At 51.5% G+C, this 19,889-nt stretch overlaps 1 protein-coding gene across 1 annotated transcript; it reads left to right on the forward strand.

The window, feature by feature from the left end:
* Positions 1-8,449: 8,449 nt before the first annotated feature.
* Positions 8,450-18,492, forward strand: LOC133904516 (uncharacterized). Its single transcript, XM_062346013.1, has 3 exons — positions 8,450-9,036; positions 9,118-9,356; positions 18,473-18,492. Exons 1-3 carry the CDS (start codon positions 8,450-8,452, stop codon positions 18,490-18,492), a joined length of 846 nt encoding a protein of 281 aa, XP_062201997.1.
* Positions 18,493-19,889: the final 1,397 nt, after the last annotated feature.

A 19,889-nucleotide genomic window follows, 5' to 3' on the forward strand; every position in this document is an offset into this window, starting at 1 on the left:
CACATCTGACAGTTGAGGCGGTAATTCCAACTGATAAGCTACTTCTCCCCTCTTATCCAATATCTTGAAGGGTCCAATGAATCTTGGTGATAACTTTCCTTTAACCTTAAACCTACGAAGATCTCTTATAGGCGAAACCTTAAGGTAGACTGTTATCAGCATAACTTTTCTGTCTGGATTGTGCAATCCTCAGATTTTCTTGAATTATCTGGACTTGCTTTTCTGCAACTCATAGAACCTCTGGGCCAAAAACCTGACTTTCTCCTATCTCATTCCAGAACATCAGTGTTCTACATTTCCTTCCATACAAGGCTTCAATTGGAGACATTTGGAGGCTTGTTTGATAACTGTTGTTATATGAGAACTCTGCATATGGCAGGCTTTTGTTCCAACTCTTACCATACTTTAGAGCACACGCTCTCAGCATATCTTCCAGTATCTGATTTACCCTTTCTATCTGACCATCTGTTTGAGGATGATAGGTAGAACTAAAATTCAACTTTGTGTCCATAGACTCATGTAGCTTCTGCCCAAACTTGGAGGTAAACTGAGTTCCTCTATCCCAAACAATCTTCTTTGGTACTCCATGCAAACATACTATTCTTGACATATACAACTCTGCTAGTCTAGCTCCACTATATGTAGTCTTTACTGGAATAAAATGGGCGACCTTAGTTAAACAATCAATTACAACCCATATAGAATCATATCCATTCTGGGTACGGAGCAATCCGACAATGAAATCCATACCAATCTCCTCCCATTTCCATTCAGATATCTTCAAGGGTTGCAGTAAACCTACTGGTCTCTGATGTTCTGCTTTGACTTTCTGGCAAGTATCACACAGAGCTACGTATTCTGCAACTTCTCTTTTCATTCCATACCACCAATAACGATCCTTAAGATCATGATACATCTTGGTACTTCCAGAGTGAATGGAATATGCTGATTCGTGAGCTTCTCTCAGAATCATCTTTTTAATATCCTCCCGGTTGGTACACAAACTCTCTTTTTGAACCATATAGTACCTTGACTGTCTTCCGTGAAACCTGGAGCTCTATCCTCCTTAATAAGCTGTCTAATTTCTTTGATCTTCTCGTCTTCCAGTTGACTTTTCCGAATTTCTTGTTCAAGGGTGCAATCTATTTCCATGGTGGTTGTTTCCATATCTGCCACAAATCCAAGGTTGAGCTTCTCAAACTCTTTCCATAACCTAGGTTGACTATCTTGAACCATCATCAAATTGCTATAACCCTTCCGGCTCAAAGCATTGGCCACAACATTGCTTTTCCTGGATGATAGTGAATCCCCACATCATAATCCTTAATTAACTCCAACCATCTGCGCTGACAAAGGTTTAGATCCGGTTGAGTGAAAATATACTTCAAACTCTTATGATTCGTGTATATTTCACATCGTTTCCGATGAGATAATGCATCCAAATCTTCAATGCATGAACCACAGCTGCTAATTCTAAATCATGTGTAGGGTAGTGCTCTTCATGCTTCCTTAATTGTCTTGACGCATAGGCCATGACTCGACCTTCTTGCATGAGAACACATCCAAGTCCTTGTCGCGAAGCATCACAGTAGATGTCGAAGTTCTTGCTAATGTCGGGTAAAACTAGCACTGGGGCCGTAGTCAATCTCTTCTTCAATTCTTCAAAACTTGCCTGACAAGCAGGGATCCACTTAAAAATCACATTTTTCTGAAGCAAAGAGGTAAGAGGTTGGGCTATCCTAGAGAACCCTTCTATAAAACGGCGATAGTACCCTGCTAGTCTAAGAAAACTCTTGATTTCTGACACGATGGTAGGTGGTAACCAATTCAATACATCCTTTACTTTACTGGGATTTACTGCTACACCTCCACTAAACCAACATCATAACCATGTTACCCATCAAACCACTTTGCTCAAGGCCTAAGGTTCCATGTTGCTAGACCATTAACAAATTAACCATCAATATTGTATATGCTCATTAGTCAAGATTATGTCACTTCTTAACATCCCAAAAGCATGGCTAAGCAATCTACCCATAAAAGACACCTAACCATAAACCATCTAGGTTCCAAGAGATGATAAGGGAAAATCTAGGGAAAACCCTAACATAGGTGACTACTCATCATATTGACAGACATTGCATGCAGTTTATTAAAACCAAATCATTTAAAAACATAGGTTCAATATGATCAAGGACACTTGCCTTCTCCTTGCTGCTGCTCAGTGTATTCTTGCTCCTGGTCTTGATGTTCCTCAAATTGATTTGGGACATCATCGGCTAATCGCACAATAACCGGCAAATAAACAAACAAGATACACTAAGAACAGAGCACAAAACAAAAGAACGAGATAAAAACTGTTTAGAAAGAAAGAGCATTGAAAAATGATTCTATCAGCGCAAGAATCGCTTAAAACGGAGCTACGGTGAAAAAGTTAGGGCTAAAACAAATCTAGGGTTAAATCTGAAAAAGAAAAGGGCTTATTTTGAATTAAACAGAAAGTTTAGGGACCTTTTTGTGAAAATAGGGGACCTAATTGTAATTATGGAAAAGTATATGGACTTCACTGTAAAAAGACAAGGCTCTTTTGTTATTACAGAAAAGTCTAGGGGTGTTTCTGCAAAATTAACAATTTCCAGGAATTATTAGATTTATTTTTATACTGAAAAAGCTTGAAAATTGACTGGGTTGCTTTAGCTGACGTGGCACGGTGACAAGGATAACACATCAGCAGAGAGGGCTAGGTGGCAGCTGAGGTGGCTGGATGACATGGCATGGCTGCTGACTGGTTTAAGAAGCGACACGTGGCAGCTTCTGGTTGGTTAGACGATGGGGTACGAATAGATCAAATTTGGGCCGATGAGGATAGATCTGACGGCTGAGCTCAAAGGGGACGGTCGGTGGAGGAGTTCTCGACGGACCTGAGCTCGGCACGGCGGCGACACGGTGGAGTAGAGGGAAAAGGGTCGTCGCTGGCCTCAAACTTCGACAACGAGCGGCGGATTAGCTTCAGGAGGGAGAGAGCATCCCGTTTGAGGGCTTACTGAGAGCGAATCGGCACTAGAGAAGCTTGGCGGCGACGAGGGGTGGCGAAAGGCTCGGGTCTTCATCGGAGAGGGCGCTCCGGCGGCCAAATGGTGAAGACGACGGCGGCGGCTAGAGCTCCGGCGGGCGGCTGTGAAGCTCGGAGGTGGCTAGACCGAGGCTAAGCGGCACGGGAGCGGCGCAGCGGTGAGGGCAGCCAAGCGGCGACGCTAATGGCATCGGGGAGCTCGGATTCGTCGATTTGGCTCGGGTTTCGGTGGTTTTGGCGATGGTAGATCCGAGGGGGACGGCCGGTGGTTATATATGCGGTAAAAAGAAGGTCGGGGCGGGCTGGGACTCTCAAAGGCGGTGGCGATTCGACTCGGATACGGTGGCGGAGTCCGGGTGGAAGACGAGTCCGACACGCGGGCCCCACGTGGCGGCGACTCGATTGAAGGTGGCTCGGCGCAGGGAGTCTTCGGCGCGGCGTCTGACGGGTGCGCGCTGAATTGGGCAGAGGCGAACGAGCGCGGTCTAGGCGGGAGGGAGGCGGGGGCTGAGCAGGCCGGTTGGGCGCGCTGGACCAGACCGAAAGGAGGTTTGGGCCGGGGGGGGGGGGGAGAAAAAGGCAGCCTGAGAGAAGGTTTATTCTTTTCCTTTTTTTCTTTCTAAATTAAATTCCAAATTCAAAATCAAATTCAAAGCAAATACTCTTCAAATAAAATCCTGCAAAAGCCAAATAAAAATCCTATATTCCTAATTCAGCATGAATGCATAATAATCAATTATATCCTGTGTCAAATATATTTTCTTTTATATAACGTAGAAGAAGTAATAAAAAATTGCGAAGATAAATAAAAATTGCGAAGATAAATAACTTGCTATGAATATAGATAACTTAATATTAATAAATGCAAATTAAACCATAATACATAAAAGTCTATATATAATACATATATAAAGTTCGTTACAATAGTTGAAACAACCCTCCTGATATTTTAAATGGTTGCAGGATCCTTTGCCTCATCGTATAGGCTGATGTGGATCACAATGTTGAAGATGACAGTGTCTTCATCAACACTACAAATGACGATGCTTGTACTCTACATCTCGGTGGCTTGGGCAGAGAACGTAGCAATTGTTGTTGGGAAGATCAAAAACAATCTGGAAGGTGTTGCTGGGTCCTAGGGCATACAAGAGAGTAGCAGCAACGGTTATCTACCAACTTTGGGTTGGATGAACCTGGTATCCCGAGACTATGAGCAATCGTTCCTGAGAGCCTGGAACGAGATCCAGGTAACGAGCCACCATCTGGCTAACCCTAACCCTCCTTCCAAAGTGAGCCATCCAAATCACATAGAAGAATAGATATGCAAAATATAACATAAACATAAACACATAACTATAACGTAAGAAAAGAAGAGCAAATATCTAAGTAAGGAACAACGAAACACTATATGATGAAAAGAAAACCACATTTATTCACATACCTCTCGCGATCAAAGTAAGGAAGAGCAAAGATATAAGCTTTCACTTGTATTAGAGTGAATTCTCACTTGTGGCATAGAGGCAGAGGTAGGAGAATTAAATAGATGTTGTAGTTATGTCAGTTAAAGTTACCAACCTGAGAATGATAGACCGACGCATTGATTCACGCACCTCATGCAATGATATCACTACTGGTTGAACTTACCAACTAGTAGTTGTAGACCGATGCCTCGTTTGTCATTCCCCCTATCACTGCTAGTTGGAGTTACCAACCGGCAGTGACAGTCTATCACTACCGGTTGGTAACTCCAACCGATAGTGATAGCTTAACTACCCCATTCATAACTCCTGTGCACCCATGCTACTAAAACTATGCAGTGCCCCTTCATTCTCAGCCACTTCGTCTTATTTGAACGACCATTAAAACTTCTCACCCCTCGGCCACCTCGTTCCATTCGCGATGTGAATCCTCCTCCTCCAATCCACTGCGCACAGTTCCTAGCTAGCTGAGTTGTACTGTCGACGCCATCATGGCTTCTCCTCCTCCACCACCCCGCTACTCTCCCCACGTCATACTCATCGGAGGAGGAATTATCGATTTCTTCTGATGACCTCTCCTTCTCCTCCTCAGTCGATGACTGATCCTCCTCCCTGTACGATTATGACTAGGAGAACTTCTTAGGCGAGGGCCCTGTACTAAAAAATTGCCCCATGCCAGCGAGCTTAGAGGAGGACACTGGCGCCGAGTATGATGTGTCCTTCTCCGATTAGGAGAAGGCTCGCAATGAGGCCTTTGGTGACATTGAGAAGGAGACTAAACTGAGGCCTTCGATGAGGAGAAGGAGGCCAACGCCGAGGAGGAGGAGGAGGAGGCTGCCATCGCCAGTGATGATGACAAGCTAGAGAAGGATACAGACTCATCATCTCATTGTTGTCAGATGATGACGGACCACTGTCGAAAAAGCAGAAGCTAGCATAGGCTCAGTTCTTCTTTTGCAATCCGGATATTGGTTTTGTGTGTAATCCAAAACTTCTTATGTAATCAACCTTATATATATCCCAGGAGTACATACTCCTAGCTTGATCCATAGTTAATCCCGTTATAACTAAAGTATATATTACTTTCTAATTTGTATATATACTATTTTATAAGATTATATACTTCTTTATAAGTTAAATATATATTTTTCTGAGATGTATATACTACTTTTTAAGATATACATACTTCTTTCTAAACACCCATTAGAGGGGGAGTCTGTGCACCCGAGAGTACATAAAAGGCTTCCTATAAAAATAGTATCTAAGAGGATGTTGCTGGTTACAAGAATCTTGATCTATCTAAGAGCCTGGGGCTCCTTGTTCTTCGGCCTGTCTCGTGCTGCTCACTTCTCAGCCGTGTTTCTCTTGCGCTGTGTTCTTATCTATGCTTAAGGGTCTATTCCAGATGCATTCAGCTATGTGTTCCGCTCTCTCCTCTTCTCTCTTCGGATGCATACAGCTTCGCCTCTCCTTTCCTTTTGTGCCGTCGGCTGCTTTAAGTATCCGCCGGCCGCAACGTGCCCTGAACGGGAGGCGGGCACGAGTTCCGAGACACCATAAAAGGAAAGGGCGTCATCATTTCCTCTAGACGAAGTGACCGGGGGTGGAAAATGCGTCGCACGCCCGGTCATTCGTCGCAATAAATGCCCTGGCAACGGGCGCCGTGGAGAGGACCCACCGGGCAGCCACAGAGCGACCCGGCGTGCCCGCCCTGTCTTGTTCCCCTGCCACAGCAGCGCGGCAGATGGAACGCCTTGGTCCTTACGACGTTATCCTGAGACAGGCTGGATGGCACGGGACGGGACCCGTGCAATTAATAACCCCACGCCTCTCTACCAGAATGTGGCAGGAACTGACACTGAGCGCGGCGGGAGCATGGAGGTGACAGGCCATGCGCGCGCTTTAAATGCGGCCTCGGGCCTTTGACTGGTTGACACCTCATCGGTGGGCCCCTCGGGGGCCTCCACCAGGGGACTTTCTGGGTCGTCGGGGTACCGAGTGCTCGGGGGGTACTGTTCACCTCCCCGAGCACTCTCTCCTAAGAATTCCCTTTCTTGTCCTCGGGGAACCGAGTGCTCGGGGGTACTGTTCACCTCCCCGAGCACTCTCTCCCGGGCACGCTTGTACGGATCCTCGGGGAACCGAGTGCTCGCGGGCTGCTGCACGTAGCCCCGAGCACTCTCTCCTGGAACTTCCTTCGGTGAGTCCTCGGGATACTTAGGTGCCCAGGGGCCACCGTCGGTGGCCCCGGGCATGTTTCTCCCGGTACTTAGCTCTCCTGGTGTCAAGGGGACTAGGGTGCTCGGGGGCCACCGTACACCTTCCCGAGCACTTTCTTCCCGGTACTTAGATTTCGTGGATCATCGAGGAACTGGGGTACTTGAGGGCCACCGATTGTGGCCCCGAGCGCCTTCTCCCGGGACTTGATCTTTTCTCATCTTGCAGGAGAGACTCCGTGGGATGGCGCCATGTGGCGGATGGCTGGCCTGGCCTCGGGATTCAGGGACCCCCGGTTCCTGATACACCGACAATAGCCCCCGGGCCCATTGGCAGGCAATGGCCCAGAGACTGCGGATGGGCCCTTCGTCGCGAACGAGGCCGAAGCCAGCACGGACGCCACGTGGCGAGCTTTCAGAAGGTGGTCCCTCCGGTCTGGGCCTTTGGTACGGCCCAACGGGGAGCCGAACGGACGTGTGTCCAAACGACTCCCGAGGCGTGTGATAACGGGACGGGCGGCGCGTGATGACGGAGCAAGCGGCACGCGCGTCAGCCGCGCAAATTGAGGAAAATACGCCTGGCAACCGCTGACGCCGCACGACCGGTGGGAGACTCTCCTGGCGGTTGCGTCGATCGAGGAAACCGTCCTGCCGGGTGCGCTGCGGTGGGGAAAGAACCGCCCCCCTCGTTACGCCATCTCGCGATCAAGCTCTTGCCCTCTTTGCGCTAGACTCTCCTTAGGCGATCAGAGCACCTTCCCTTCTCCACCGTCTAGATCATCCCCCGCCCCGACGAAATGCCACGAGCAGGAGGAAGCCGCCGCGATAGGACTCCCGACAGTGTGCTGCCGGAGTCCCACCTGTCGAACGAGGAGGCGGTGAGGAAGATTCGGAAGTTGCTGGTCCCCGAAGGCTAGCAGGGGGCTTTGGTGGTGACGTCGGCGAGCTTCCCGCCGGCGACAAATCGCCCGTGGCGCATCGTCCTCTTCACCTCCTTCGTGGCAGCCGGGCTGGTGCCGCCGTTCTCAACGTTCTTCCTCCAAATCCTTGACACCTACGGGATCCAGTTGGTGCACCTCAGCCCCAACTCCGTCATCATCCTGGCGGTCTTCGCCCACTTCTGCGAGATGTTCATGGGGGTGCCGCCGTCGGTGACGCTCTTCCGGCACATCTTCGCGCTGCGGTCGGCCGGGAAGAAGAGGGGCTTCTCCACCGCGGACATCGCTGGCTGCTGCAGCTTCCGGCTGCGGGACGGCCTGGGGGAGCGATACATTCCCCAGGTGCTGCGAAGCAAGTGGGAGGAATGGCGGCACGACTGGTTCTACATCGACGTCGACCCCCACGACCATCTGACCCTGCCGGAGGTGGCGACTTAACCCCAGAAGGCGACCTGGGAGGTGCTGCCGCCGATGGACGCGCGGCTGGAGCCGGTCCTGGAATGCATCGAGTTCCTGCATGAGGCCGAGCTCACTTCGGTGATGGTGGTGGCGGACTACCAGCACCGTCGCCTGGAGCCCCTGCGGGAGCGGGCCCGGCCTTGTTGGCTTTACACCAGCCCCGAGGATATCACCCGGACCCAGATCGACGAGGATTGGGACCTGGGCATGCCGGAGTTGAGGGGCATGTTCCGGGTGGTGACCGGGGTGGATGACCTGAGCCGAGCGGAGCTCCCGTGGAAAGAGATGGCGCTCTACAGCAATCCTGACCACGTGGCGATTCAGGCGAAGCTGCCGGAGTTCGATGCCCAGAGGTTTGTCGACCGTCCGAGGCGCCAGAGTCCCAAGACCACCGAGACCCCCGGGGTGGATGAGACGGCCGGCGAGGAGGCCGCAAGCGATCTGGCGCAGACTGGTGGTCCGGGCGCCGCAAGCGGCGAGCCGCAGTCCAGCAGTAGGGCTGCTGCGGGCAGCAGCCACCGCATCGGAGGAGGAGGCACCGCCGGTAGCGGGGTGGCGACGGTGCCTGAGGACCGGGGAAAGCGCCCCCGGCTCTTTATTCCTGTGCCAGGGTCCCCGTCATCGCCGTTGGCACGCGAGGGGGGAAGCCGGGACGGCCAGTCGTCCAGCGCGGGGCCGTCAGTGGGGGTGGCATCTGCGGTTCTGGAACAGCACTTTGGTCTGCTTGGGCCCGATTCGGCGCCCGGAGACCACGCGGCGGCACCACAGAACCCCAGGTGGAAGAGAAGGAGGGAGGACTTCGGGCCAACGCCATCGAGCCCGGAGTTCAGGATTCTGGCAGCAAGGTGGCAGTACCGAAGACCCACAACCACGTAAGTTTCATCTTGTAGTCTTTCCTGGGCGTGCTTTGCCCGGACTAAATTCTGAGTTTTGATCCCATTCTTCTCTTGTAGGCCGCCTACGGGCGTCGCCGAGAGCCAGGGGCGGCCGGAGGCGCCGAGGTCGGCGCCAGCCCTCGAGCCAAGCGCGCCCGAGCCGAGTGCACCGGCGGAGCCAGGGCTGGAGAGCGCGGTGGCAGAGCCAAGGCTAGCGGGGGCGGCGGAGCCAGGGCCGGCGGACGCGGCGACCGAGACAGAAACGCAGTCGCCGCCCGAGTGTTCGGCGCCGTCCGAGCCCGCCCTGAGCGCGCCAAGTGCGGGGCGGGTGACCGCGTGGCAGTTTTCGGGGACCCCGAGCCCCCCGGGGGAGGCTCGCAGGGGACCCAGCGCCCAGTCGCCGCCCAGCCAACCCGCCAACCCTCTCCCGGTCGTGCTTGGGAGCGCCCGGGAGGTGATCGGGTGGCTGGAGGCGGCCGTAGCGGAGGAGATGGCGTAGCGAGAGGTGGAGCGCGCCGCTCTGGCCACAGAGAGAGCGCAGCTTACCGCGGCTTGGCACGTTTTCGACTCCCGCCTTGCCGCGGCGCGCACCGCCAACGAGGACGAGCAGCACGCTATGGAGGAGGGGCAGAAGGCCTTGGAGGAGGCCCGCGTGGAGGTCGCGCGGGAGCAGAAGACTCTGGAAGACGCCCACGCGGAGGTCGCACGGGAGCGGGAAGATACCGCTCGCCTGGCCGAGGCATCGCGGCAGCAGGCTGTCGGGGCCCTCGCCAGGGAGAGGTAGGCGCAGGAGCGGGAGGAGGCGGCCGTGAACCACGAGAGGGCAGCAGAGGCCCTCCAGGCGGACCTAGCCTGTCAGAAGGACGAGGTCGACCGGACCCGCGCCGAGCTCCAATACTGGGCAGAGGAGCTCTAGCACGTCGAAGGGGAGCTCCAACGCCGGGAGGAGGACGTCGCGATTCGCGAGACCGACGCCGAGATAACGGCGGCGGGCTTGGGCGCCCAGGAGGATCTGATGGCCCACCGGGAGGCGGAGGCTACCGAGGCGGCGGCGGCCGCTACTGCTAGGGAGGAGCGGGCCGCCATGTCCGAGGCAGAGCTGGCTGCCCACGAGCAGGCCCTGTCCGCCTTGTGGGGCAGGTGAAGCTGGCTGAGGGCCAGGCACCCGGCGCTGGCTCTGCCGATGTGGCCGGGGGCCAGGGGCTCGAGGAGCGGCTGCGGACCGTGACGGAGGAGCTCGAGGCCGCCTCAGTTGAACCGGCCAGCCTGCAGCTGATGCTAGAGGACACCCTCCGGCGGATGCAGCGGTCTGTGATGGTGGCCGGGCTCGGGCAAATTCTCGTGGAGGAGAAGGGGGCGGGCCCCAGCCGGTTTGCCCTAGGCTTCCAGAAGGTCTGCGAGCGCCTCGAGGCGCTGCCCCAGGCCGTCCAAGAACTCGCCGCCCGGGAGGGTCGTGGCTTGGCCCAGGCAGTGGCCGAACACGTCCTGGCTTGCTACCGGAGCCGGGACCCGAACTTCCCGCTGGAGCCAGCTCAGGAAGGGGTGGTTGAAGCCGAGGAGGAGGCCCCCTGGGAGGCAGTTTGGAGCACCGCCGCCGCGGTGGCGGCCGACTCACGCGGGAGGCGCCGTCACCCCCAGTGCCGAGGAGCAACAGCGAAGGCTCCGACTCCGACTAGGCTTTTGTAGTAGTTTTTTCTTCTTCTTTTCTTTTTGACTTGATGTAAATATGGGAGTGATCCCTTAGAAACACTGTCCCTTTTTTGTGAATATAATGGAGGCCTTTCTTTGGGGTCGCAACTCCAGTATTCTTCCAAGTGCTTGGTGTAGTTTCTGCTATTTTCACTTGATGCCCTGAGAAGTACTCAGTCGGACCGACCCCGACCTTTCCTTCCCCGAGAACGAAATCGCCCTGACCGTCCTTCTCGGCGCGTTCAGCCCCCGAGCCCTCGCGAGTCTGCAACGACTAAGTCAAAAGACAAAGGCACGAACTTCCTTGCTCGGGAGATAGATCGATCCAGCACCGAGCACGCCATGACCGGTGAACACTTTTCCACCTTGCGACCACTCAGCCAGTAGACTGGAGACACGTGCGGGCGGAAATGCGACCAAAAGTCCCCACGGTTCGGTGGTGCCCGGGCTTAGGACAGACTGGACCGAGCACCGACAGCCCGTCCTTGGGGCCTAGGCTCCGGACTACTCGAGCGGCTCGAGCGATGGGATTACCCGAGAACCCCAGGGACTCGGTAGTGCTCGGGGCCTTACAAGCGGACCGAACACCACGACCACCATGAAATACTTCGATCGGACATTACCGCACGTACGGTACACCTTTCTACGGACCGTTCTGTTGTTCTAGGAAAAAGTGGACACGCAGTAGGGTTTTGTGCGCGAGGAGACCATCTCACCGAGCAGATTAGAGTACGAGGGCCCCCGAGGACGACTCGGGAACAAAATATTACTGAATGTAAAATCGTCTGAATTTAACCACTCACCGGACAGCTGTCAGCTTTTCGGCCAACCGATCCAGGAGGGGTATGCGCTCCAAGCTCGGGGTGCCCGGGGAGTTGGTTCCCACGGCCGGGGCCCGAGCACCAAGGGGCGCATGAGGAGCCCGGGGTCAGGCGATCTTGACCACTCACGCTTGAGCGGTAGGACCACCCGAGGACCCTTGGGGCCGAGCAGCGACCTGGGCACGGAGGCCCTCGCGATCGAGCTACTTTTGCTTTTGATTGTCGATCTGTTGACTTGAGAAAAAATAGAGAAATTCTTTGCTTGGTGCGCTCTGTTAGTGCGGTACTCATTATAGACTGCTCTCGTTTTTGACCCGAGACCTCTCGAATACCCAGACAGGCGGACAAGAGCAGGTAGAGGCATAACCCAGATGTCCTATGGTTCGGTGGCGCCCGGGTATGACAGACCAGACCGAGCACCGACAGCCCGCCCCTGGGGCCTAGGCTCCGGACTACTCGAGCGGCTCGAGTGATAGGATTACCCGAGAACCACAGGGACTCGGTAGTGCCTGGGAGCCTGCGACGACACCGAACACCACAGCCTACCACGACAGACGTAAGTCAGCGGCAACTGCCCGCGCGCATACCGATCGGGATTCTTTTATCAACAGGGAAAATGAGAGAGCGAACTTTTCTCGCACAATCGAGCATCTCACCAGACAGATTAAACATATGGAATCCAGAATAATGAAATTTGACATAAGGATTGCACATTGATATTCATACTGTATTGACAATTTTTTACAAGGTTGGGTGACTTACCCAGTTAGTGGTAGGATTACCTGAGAACCTCAGGGACTCGGTAGTGCTCAGGGCCCTACAAGCGGACCGAACACCACAACCACCATGAAAGACTTCGATCGGACATTACCGCATGTACCGGTACACCTTTCTACGGACCGTTCTGTCGTTCGAACAGCTGTCAGCTTTTCGGCCAACCGATCCAGGAGGGGTATGCGCTCCGAGCTCGGGGTGCCTGGGGACTTGGTTCCCACGGTTAGGGCGCCCGAGCACCAAGGGGCGCATGAGGAGCCCGGGGTCAGGCGATCTCGACCACTCACGCTTGAGCGGTAGGACCACCCGAGGACCCTTGGGGCTGAGCAGCGACCTGGGCACAGAGGCCCTCGCGGTCGAGCTGCTTTTGCTTTTGATTGTCGATCTGTTGACTTGAGAAAAAATAGAGAAATTCTTTGCTTGGTGCGCTCTGTTAGTGCAGTACTCATTATAGACTGCTCTCGTTTTCGACCCGAGACCTATCAAATACCCAGACCGACGGACAAGAGCAGGTAGAGGTATAACCCAGAGGTCCTATGGTTCGGTGGCGCCCGGGTATGACAGACCAGACCGAGCACCGACAGCCCGCCCCTGGGGCCTAGGCTCTGGACTACTCGAGAGGCTCGAGCGATAGGATTACCCGAGAACACCAAGGACTCGGTAGTGCCCGGGAGCCTGCCACGACACCGAACACCACAGCCTACCACGACAGACGTAAGTCAGCGGCAACTGCCCGCGCGCATACCGATCGGGATTCTTTTATCAACGGGGAAAATGAGAGAGCGAACTTTTCTCGCACAATCGAGCATCTCACCCGACAGATTAAACATATGGAATCCAGAATAATGAAATTTGACATAAGGATTGCACATTGATATTCATACTGTATTGACAATTTTTTTACAAGGTTGGGTGACTTACCCAGTTAGTGGTAGCCCCCGGTCCACTTGGGCGGGGGGAAGCCCCTGGCCTGGTTGACCTGAGCCCGCAACATGGCCATCTACGGGAAGAACTTGCGCAGGTGCTCGATGTTCCACGGGTTGGGGAGCGACTGCCCATCTTCTGCTGCCAACCGGAAACAGCCTTCTCACGGGACATCGATCACGGTAAAGGGCCTTCCCACATAGGGGACAGCTTATTCCTTCCTTTGCGCGACTGGATGCGTCGGAGAACTAGATCCCCCACCTCGAGGGACCGGGCTCAGACGTGGCACTGATGGTAGCGCCGTAGGCTTTGCTGGTAGCGGGCTGCTCGGACGGCGGCACGCCGCCGGCGCTCTTCCAAATAGTCGACGTCGTCGCGCCTCTGCTGCTCCTGCTCACCTTCGGAGTAGGCATATGATGAGGACATCACTCCCTCGGATACATACAATGATCCTCCATTGAACTTTCAAGGTCCAATCATAAGAGCTCGCGCACGACAATTAAATTTAGAGGTGAGCTCGTTCCTAAGCAACTCTTTATATAATTTTGAGAATAGATTACTACCTAATGATTATGTGTTGCTTAGGAATCATGGAGAGGATAAGGAGACACATAGAGGAAGGCTTGGAGGCGTGGAGGAGCAGCTAGGACGTCCAACAACAACAGGAGGTCCAGTCCAACTCGAGTCCGAATCAGCCTCGACCTCCAGGACCAGCGAGCAGTAAAACGGACGCCCAGGACGCATCCGGACTCCGTTTTCGACGATTCACATATGGTTGGAAAGATAATTTCATAAGGAAACCAATGGCATTGGTTTGAGGTCCAAATTCCTTCTGAGTCAACAGGAAACGTCAAAACAAGTCAGCGTCCAGAATCTGTCCCGGTGCTGCGTCACCGTTTTTGGTCCGTTGGGCCGTGTATCGTCGTTGAGCCCATTAGGGGGGCATGACCAGGGGGTGTGACGACCCTAGACCCTTATTATCAGCCGCCGCCGCTCTCATTAGGGCGGGTTTTGCTTAGATTATTCTGTCAAGAACAGTTTCGCCGTTTCGTCGGTTTGTGAGACCCCAACTCGTGAGATTAATCATTCATCTGCAATTTGGTTGCATTCTTCCTTGTTCTTGCTTGTGTTCTTCGATTCGCAGGCAAGGACTTTAGCCTTCTTGGTGAGGTCAACCGTGCATCGCCGGTTGATAACCAGAGGAGACGTGGTGCTGCGATTGCGGGGTTTCGGATCGTGTTGTTCGGAAGCCGGATCGACTTGTGTCTCGTTTCCACCAAATCGAGAGTTACCAGAACCTTTCGGAAGATCGGGAACCCTTGTTCATATTAAGTGGTATTCAGAGCTTCAGGTATACCGTCAGGTTCATATCTACCGTTAGTTTCGAGTGTTTTCGCCTTCGTTCCATAGTCCACTGCCATATCGTTTTTTTCTCCTGTCCTACAACCCTTCCGCGCCTTTAGCTTTTGCATATTTCAGTTTCAGAGTTCGTCGTGTTGAGTTTGTGTCCTGGTCAAGGTCTTGTTGCTGGTTAGGTCGTGTTAGAGTCCAGTTCGTGTGTTTTCCCCCACCGTTTCCATCAAACCCTAGCCTCCGTCGCATATTTTCCCCACTTTCTTCCCGTTTTGTCCTCTAATTCGGAGTCGTTTATCAAATCGGGCATAACTTTCGCGTACGAACTCCATTTTCAGAAAAGTCACAGAGTTTTTCGCATCGAAACGGCGTTTCGGATCCGTTCGTCCCCGCTTTGTCGGGTTCGGCGAAATCAGAATTCCCAAATTCGCCTCCGAAGTTTGAGTTTTCAATTTCCAAATATTTTTCTCATTTTCCGGCTGAACTTCAGAAAATTCTACAGGCCACGTCTTTCACTTGTTTAAGCTCAAATTTGCTGTGGTTCCCTCTTGTGTGCTCCTAAGTGAAAAAAAAATATCAAAAAAATAAAAAGAAAAAGTCGAATTTTGCCAAAAAAACAACGACAGCCCAAAAAAATAGAAAAAAGAGAGGGGCAAAAGAGGAACAATATCTAGAGGAGCACATAGAGAAGGGCAAAGTGAGCTGTGTTAGCGTGTGCTGTTTAGTTCTTTGTTTCTGTTGCTCTTGCTATCCATCATACTTGTTTCTCCACCTTGTTTATCACACATACTTGGTACTTGCAACACTTTAGGCCAGCAACGAGAACAAGTACTTGGGACTATAATTCTGCATTACTATCTGTTTCTGATTTGTGTTCCACATATACATATTTGTTCTCTTTGTGTGCCTTCCAAGCTCCACAGATTCTTCTGGACAGCACTGGTTTGCATCCCTGCAATCGCTCGCACGCCTTCCAGGTATCCTTTGCTTTGCTGGTAAGAACCCTGGTAAGAGCTTGGTAAGGTCTCTACCTTTGCTGATCTTGATTGAGAGGCACCACTCCACCTTTGTAGTACGATTATTAGGGATAACCTTCACTGTTTGTTGTTGTGTTTGTTTCCACAATGTCAGTTGAAGGAGATAAAACGCCAAAGGACTTCAAGGAGTGTGTCAGCCAAGAGCAGCTACAAGCTGTTGTAGACAATGCTCAGAAGGAGATGAAGGAGACAGTCATCAAGGCTGTCACTGAAGCGATAATTGAGATGAAACTCGCAAACGCGGTTGAGCGGGTGGACAAACGGTTATCCGAGCTCACCGACAGGGTAAATGCGTTGGAAAACCGTCCTGTGCACAACGAAGATGTGAATGGAAGCAACACCGGTGATGAGTTGTATGATGACGATGTTAATGTTGATCCAGCGGAGACATTGCAAAACAGATTACGGCGTCGTCTTCGCACTAACACCACAGGTATGGGTGGCGTTCCACATCACCACCACCATCGAGGTATGTATAATCGAGCTCCTGAAGATCCTTATGCTAAGGTTAAATTTACTATACCTTCTTTTTCGGGACATTATGATGCTGAGGGATATCTTGATTGGGAGATGACAGTAGAGCAAAAATTTAGTGCCCACCAAGTACCTGAACAACATAGAGTTAGACAAGCCACTAGTGAGTTTAAAGATTTTTCTATTATTTGGTGGACTGGTTTAGCTGCAGATGGTGCCACACCTCGTACATGGGAAGAGCTTAAGGTTGCTATGCGTGATAGATTTGTTCCCCCATCTTATCATAGAGACCTGCGTAAGAAATTGATGCGCTTAGAACAGGGAGATAAATCTGTGCAGGATTATTATGGTGAGCTTCAAAAGGGCTTGATGCGTTGTGGCATAGTAGAGGGAAACGAAGATTCTATTTGTCGATTTTATTCGGGTTTGAGACGTGAAATCCAGGATATTATTGATTATAAAGAATTTAACAATGTCAACCAGTTGTTTCAGTTTGCTATGCTTGCAGAGAAGGAGTTGCAGGGGCGTGAGCATCAAGGCAAGTACAAGGCCAGCACCACATACACGCCGCGCACAGGACCATCCTTTGGGCTATCCAAACCATCCACTTACAGGGCTCCCTCACCAGCGAGCAAGCAACAAGCAGCTACGGCACCAAATCCGGTCACTACACGACCTTCAGGCTCAGGTAAAAATTCTGTTTTGCAGGGACCTTCCAAGAGTGCTTCCTCTGTTGCATCAACGGGACACACCTCTGGCATTCAGTGCCGTCGCTGCCATGGTTTCGGTCATGTGCAGAAGGATTGCCCAAGTCAGCGGGCATACATTGCAACGGAAGATGGGTACATCAGCGCCTCTGACATTGAGGAAGAAGAAGAAGAAGAACCAGTTGTTGAGGAGAGCAACGAAATCTTGGGCAGTGATGACACAGTGACCTATAGAAGCATCATTGTGCAGCGGGCGCTCAGCACAAAGGTACAACAACCAGAGAAGCTGCAACGCCATAACTTGTTCCAGATTTTCTTCGTCATCCAAAATCGGCGAGCACGTGTCATCATCGATGGAGGTAGTTGTAATAATTTGGTGAGTTCAGATTTGGCCAAGAAGCTTGGCTTGACCACACGCCAACACCCCCATCCATATAACCTTCAGTGGTTTAATGATGCTGATTATGTTGACTGTGATGTGGTACCTATGGAAGCTTGCTCACTTTTATTGGGTCGACCTTGGGAATTTGATAATGATGCTATACACCATGGTAGAAGTAATACATATACTTTTATGCATAAAGGAAAGAAAATTGCTTTGGTTCCTATGACCCCTGCTGAAATTGTACAAGCTGATAAAGAACGAGCTGCTAATTTGCGTGATACTAAATCTGAAAATCAGCAAGTTGCTAATTCTCTTTACCCACCTAAAAAGGATAAGTCTGCACCTAGTTCTAAGGTAGAGGGCATAAAATTGAAGGGTGGTGTTATGCTTGCACTAAAAAGTGACCTTGCTGAAATTTCTAATAATGATATTTGCTACACCTTGGTTTGCAAACGAGTTTTGTATTCGCTTGATGATGTTATTAGTTCGATACCTCCTGCTGCCACTAACCTTTTGCAGGAGTATGAGGATGTTTTTCCAGCTGAGATACCCCCGGGACTGCCACCTATGAGAGGGATAGAGCATCAAATCGATTTGATTCCGGGAGCAACATTGCCAAATCATGCTGCGTATCGAACCAATCCCGAGGAGACTAAGGAAATTCAGCGGCAAGTCCAAGAGCTCTTGGACCGCGGGTATGTACGTGAGAGCCTTAGTCCTTGTGCTGTTCCTGTGATTTTGGTTCCTAAGAAAGATGGTACTTGGCGTATGTGTGTTGATTGTAGAGCCATCAATAACATTACTATTCGATATCGCCATCCTATTCCTAGACTTGATGATATGCTTGATGAGTTGTGTGGCTCTGTAATTTTTACAAAGATCGACTTGCGTAGTGGTTACCACCAAATTAGAATGAAACTTGGAGATGAATGGAAAACAGCTTTCAAAACTAAATTCGGATTATATGAGTGGTTAGTAATGCCTTTTGGTTTAACTAATGCACCTAGCACTTTCATGCGTTTGATGAATGAGGTTTTAAGAGCTTTTATTGGACGATTTGTGGTGGTTTACTTTGATGACATATTGATTTATAGCAAGTCAAACATATGGATCACTTACGTGCTGTTTTTAATGCTTTACGTGATGCACGTTTATTTGGTAACCTAAGGGGCACCCCGTTAGTACTTTCACGATCAGCAAAGGAGCAGTGGAAGAGTTATATTTAGGGCAGGTAATTATTTGTTACATAAAGCATTTCATATGTTGCAGGGTGGTTCATGGTTCATTGAGTCTCTGCATCTTGTAGGTTTAATGTGCAATATGACATGAAGGATGTTGGGCTCTCCATGTCATGGATTTATGGGCTACCACAATTCGATCCTTGCCCATCGGATGCGGACGAGGCTACAGTTATGTAGCATTACGAGGTGTATTTGTACATCTTATTGGGAGACATTACGTTCTGCAACACGGCAGACGATTATGTACTTCCGTATATTGTATGGTTAGCGGGTCAGCTCGTGTTACGTCCGTACGAGCTGACACCTTACAGTTGAGGATCTGCTGTGTTGGCCGCTACATACCAAGGATTGTGTGCCGCAACCCAGCAGTCAACGAAGATGGGATCTATTTCTGTCTACCTGCACCTTATACAGCTCTGGAGCTAGGAGTATATCCCAGTTTATCGACCGTGGGTGAGCAAGACCTACTATTCAGTTCCCATCTCCGATTGCATTGCCGATGACATGAGGCCTACGATGGGGTATCGGTGGATTCATGCCAGGCTGCGATTGTCTCACCAGCTAGATCATGGAAATTACTCCCGGGTGATCAGTGGCCTTGACATCCTCAGTGCCGACCTCGTGGAGTGGGATCCATGGCGTATGGAATGAGTGGCTGAAATTGCGACTGGTGGCCTCATCGCATCCTTTTGTTTTTGTGACTCAGACTTATGGATGACCAAATATTTCTTGCTGTACATGAACAATGTGGAAGTGTATTCTCCTGACCATGTACAGAGGCAGTTTGGTCATCGATAGTTGGTGCCAGTACCTCCCCCACGAGACGTTGGTCAGGCGCACGAGTAAGTGTGTTATTGTACGTACCATTATTATGTTACAAAATTATAACTGTTTATGTCACGTACAGGAGGAGCGCAGAGGGGAACACAGGCACACATGACTGGTCGGAGATTAATGTAGAGCACATAACCAGGTGGATGGAGTCAGGCCCAGTGGATATCGTCATTTCTGCGGGACAGTACGACAACGGCACGTACTAAGAGTACCTTTCGTGGTACTGTTCACGCACGCGTGCCACCTCACTCAGCGGCAACGTACCGCCAGCCCCCAGACCCTTCCCTGAAGATCGTGCTCGGCTTCTTCATGTGGTGGTAAGTGATGTTGTACTTATAACGATTTTCATTAGTTTCACATCCGTATTACTGACGTAACCCTCAACAACTACAGACCGAAGCGGGGTACGAAATGCATACGCATGTGGAGCATGCATGTGGGGAAGCAAGTGGGTCATCCACGCGAAGGGATCGGCACCCTCTCCGGGACTACATGAGGATGAGGGGGTCTCGCTTGTTGTCCATGATATGTGGTATAAGTGGTTGTGCCCTGTGTTCTAGGGGGTACAACGTACCCGCCATGGACCCGTTTCGTGCCTCCCACAGCAGGTG

The sequence above is a fragment of the Phragmites australis genome, chromosome 22 (assembly GCF_958298935.1).
Source record: "Phragmites australis chromosome 22, lpPhrAust1.1, whole genome shotgun sequence".
NCBI classification, from domain to species: Eukaryota; Viridiplantae; Streptophyta; class Magnoliopsida; order Poales; family Poaceae; genus Phragmites; species Phragmites australis.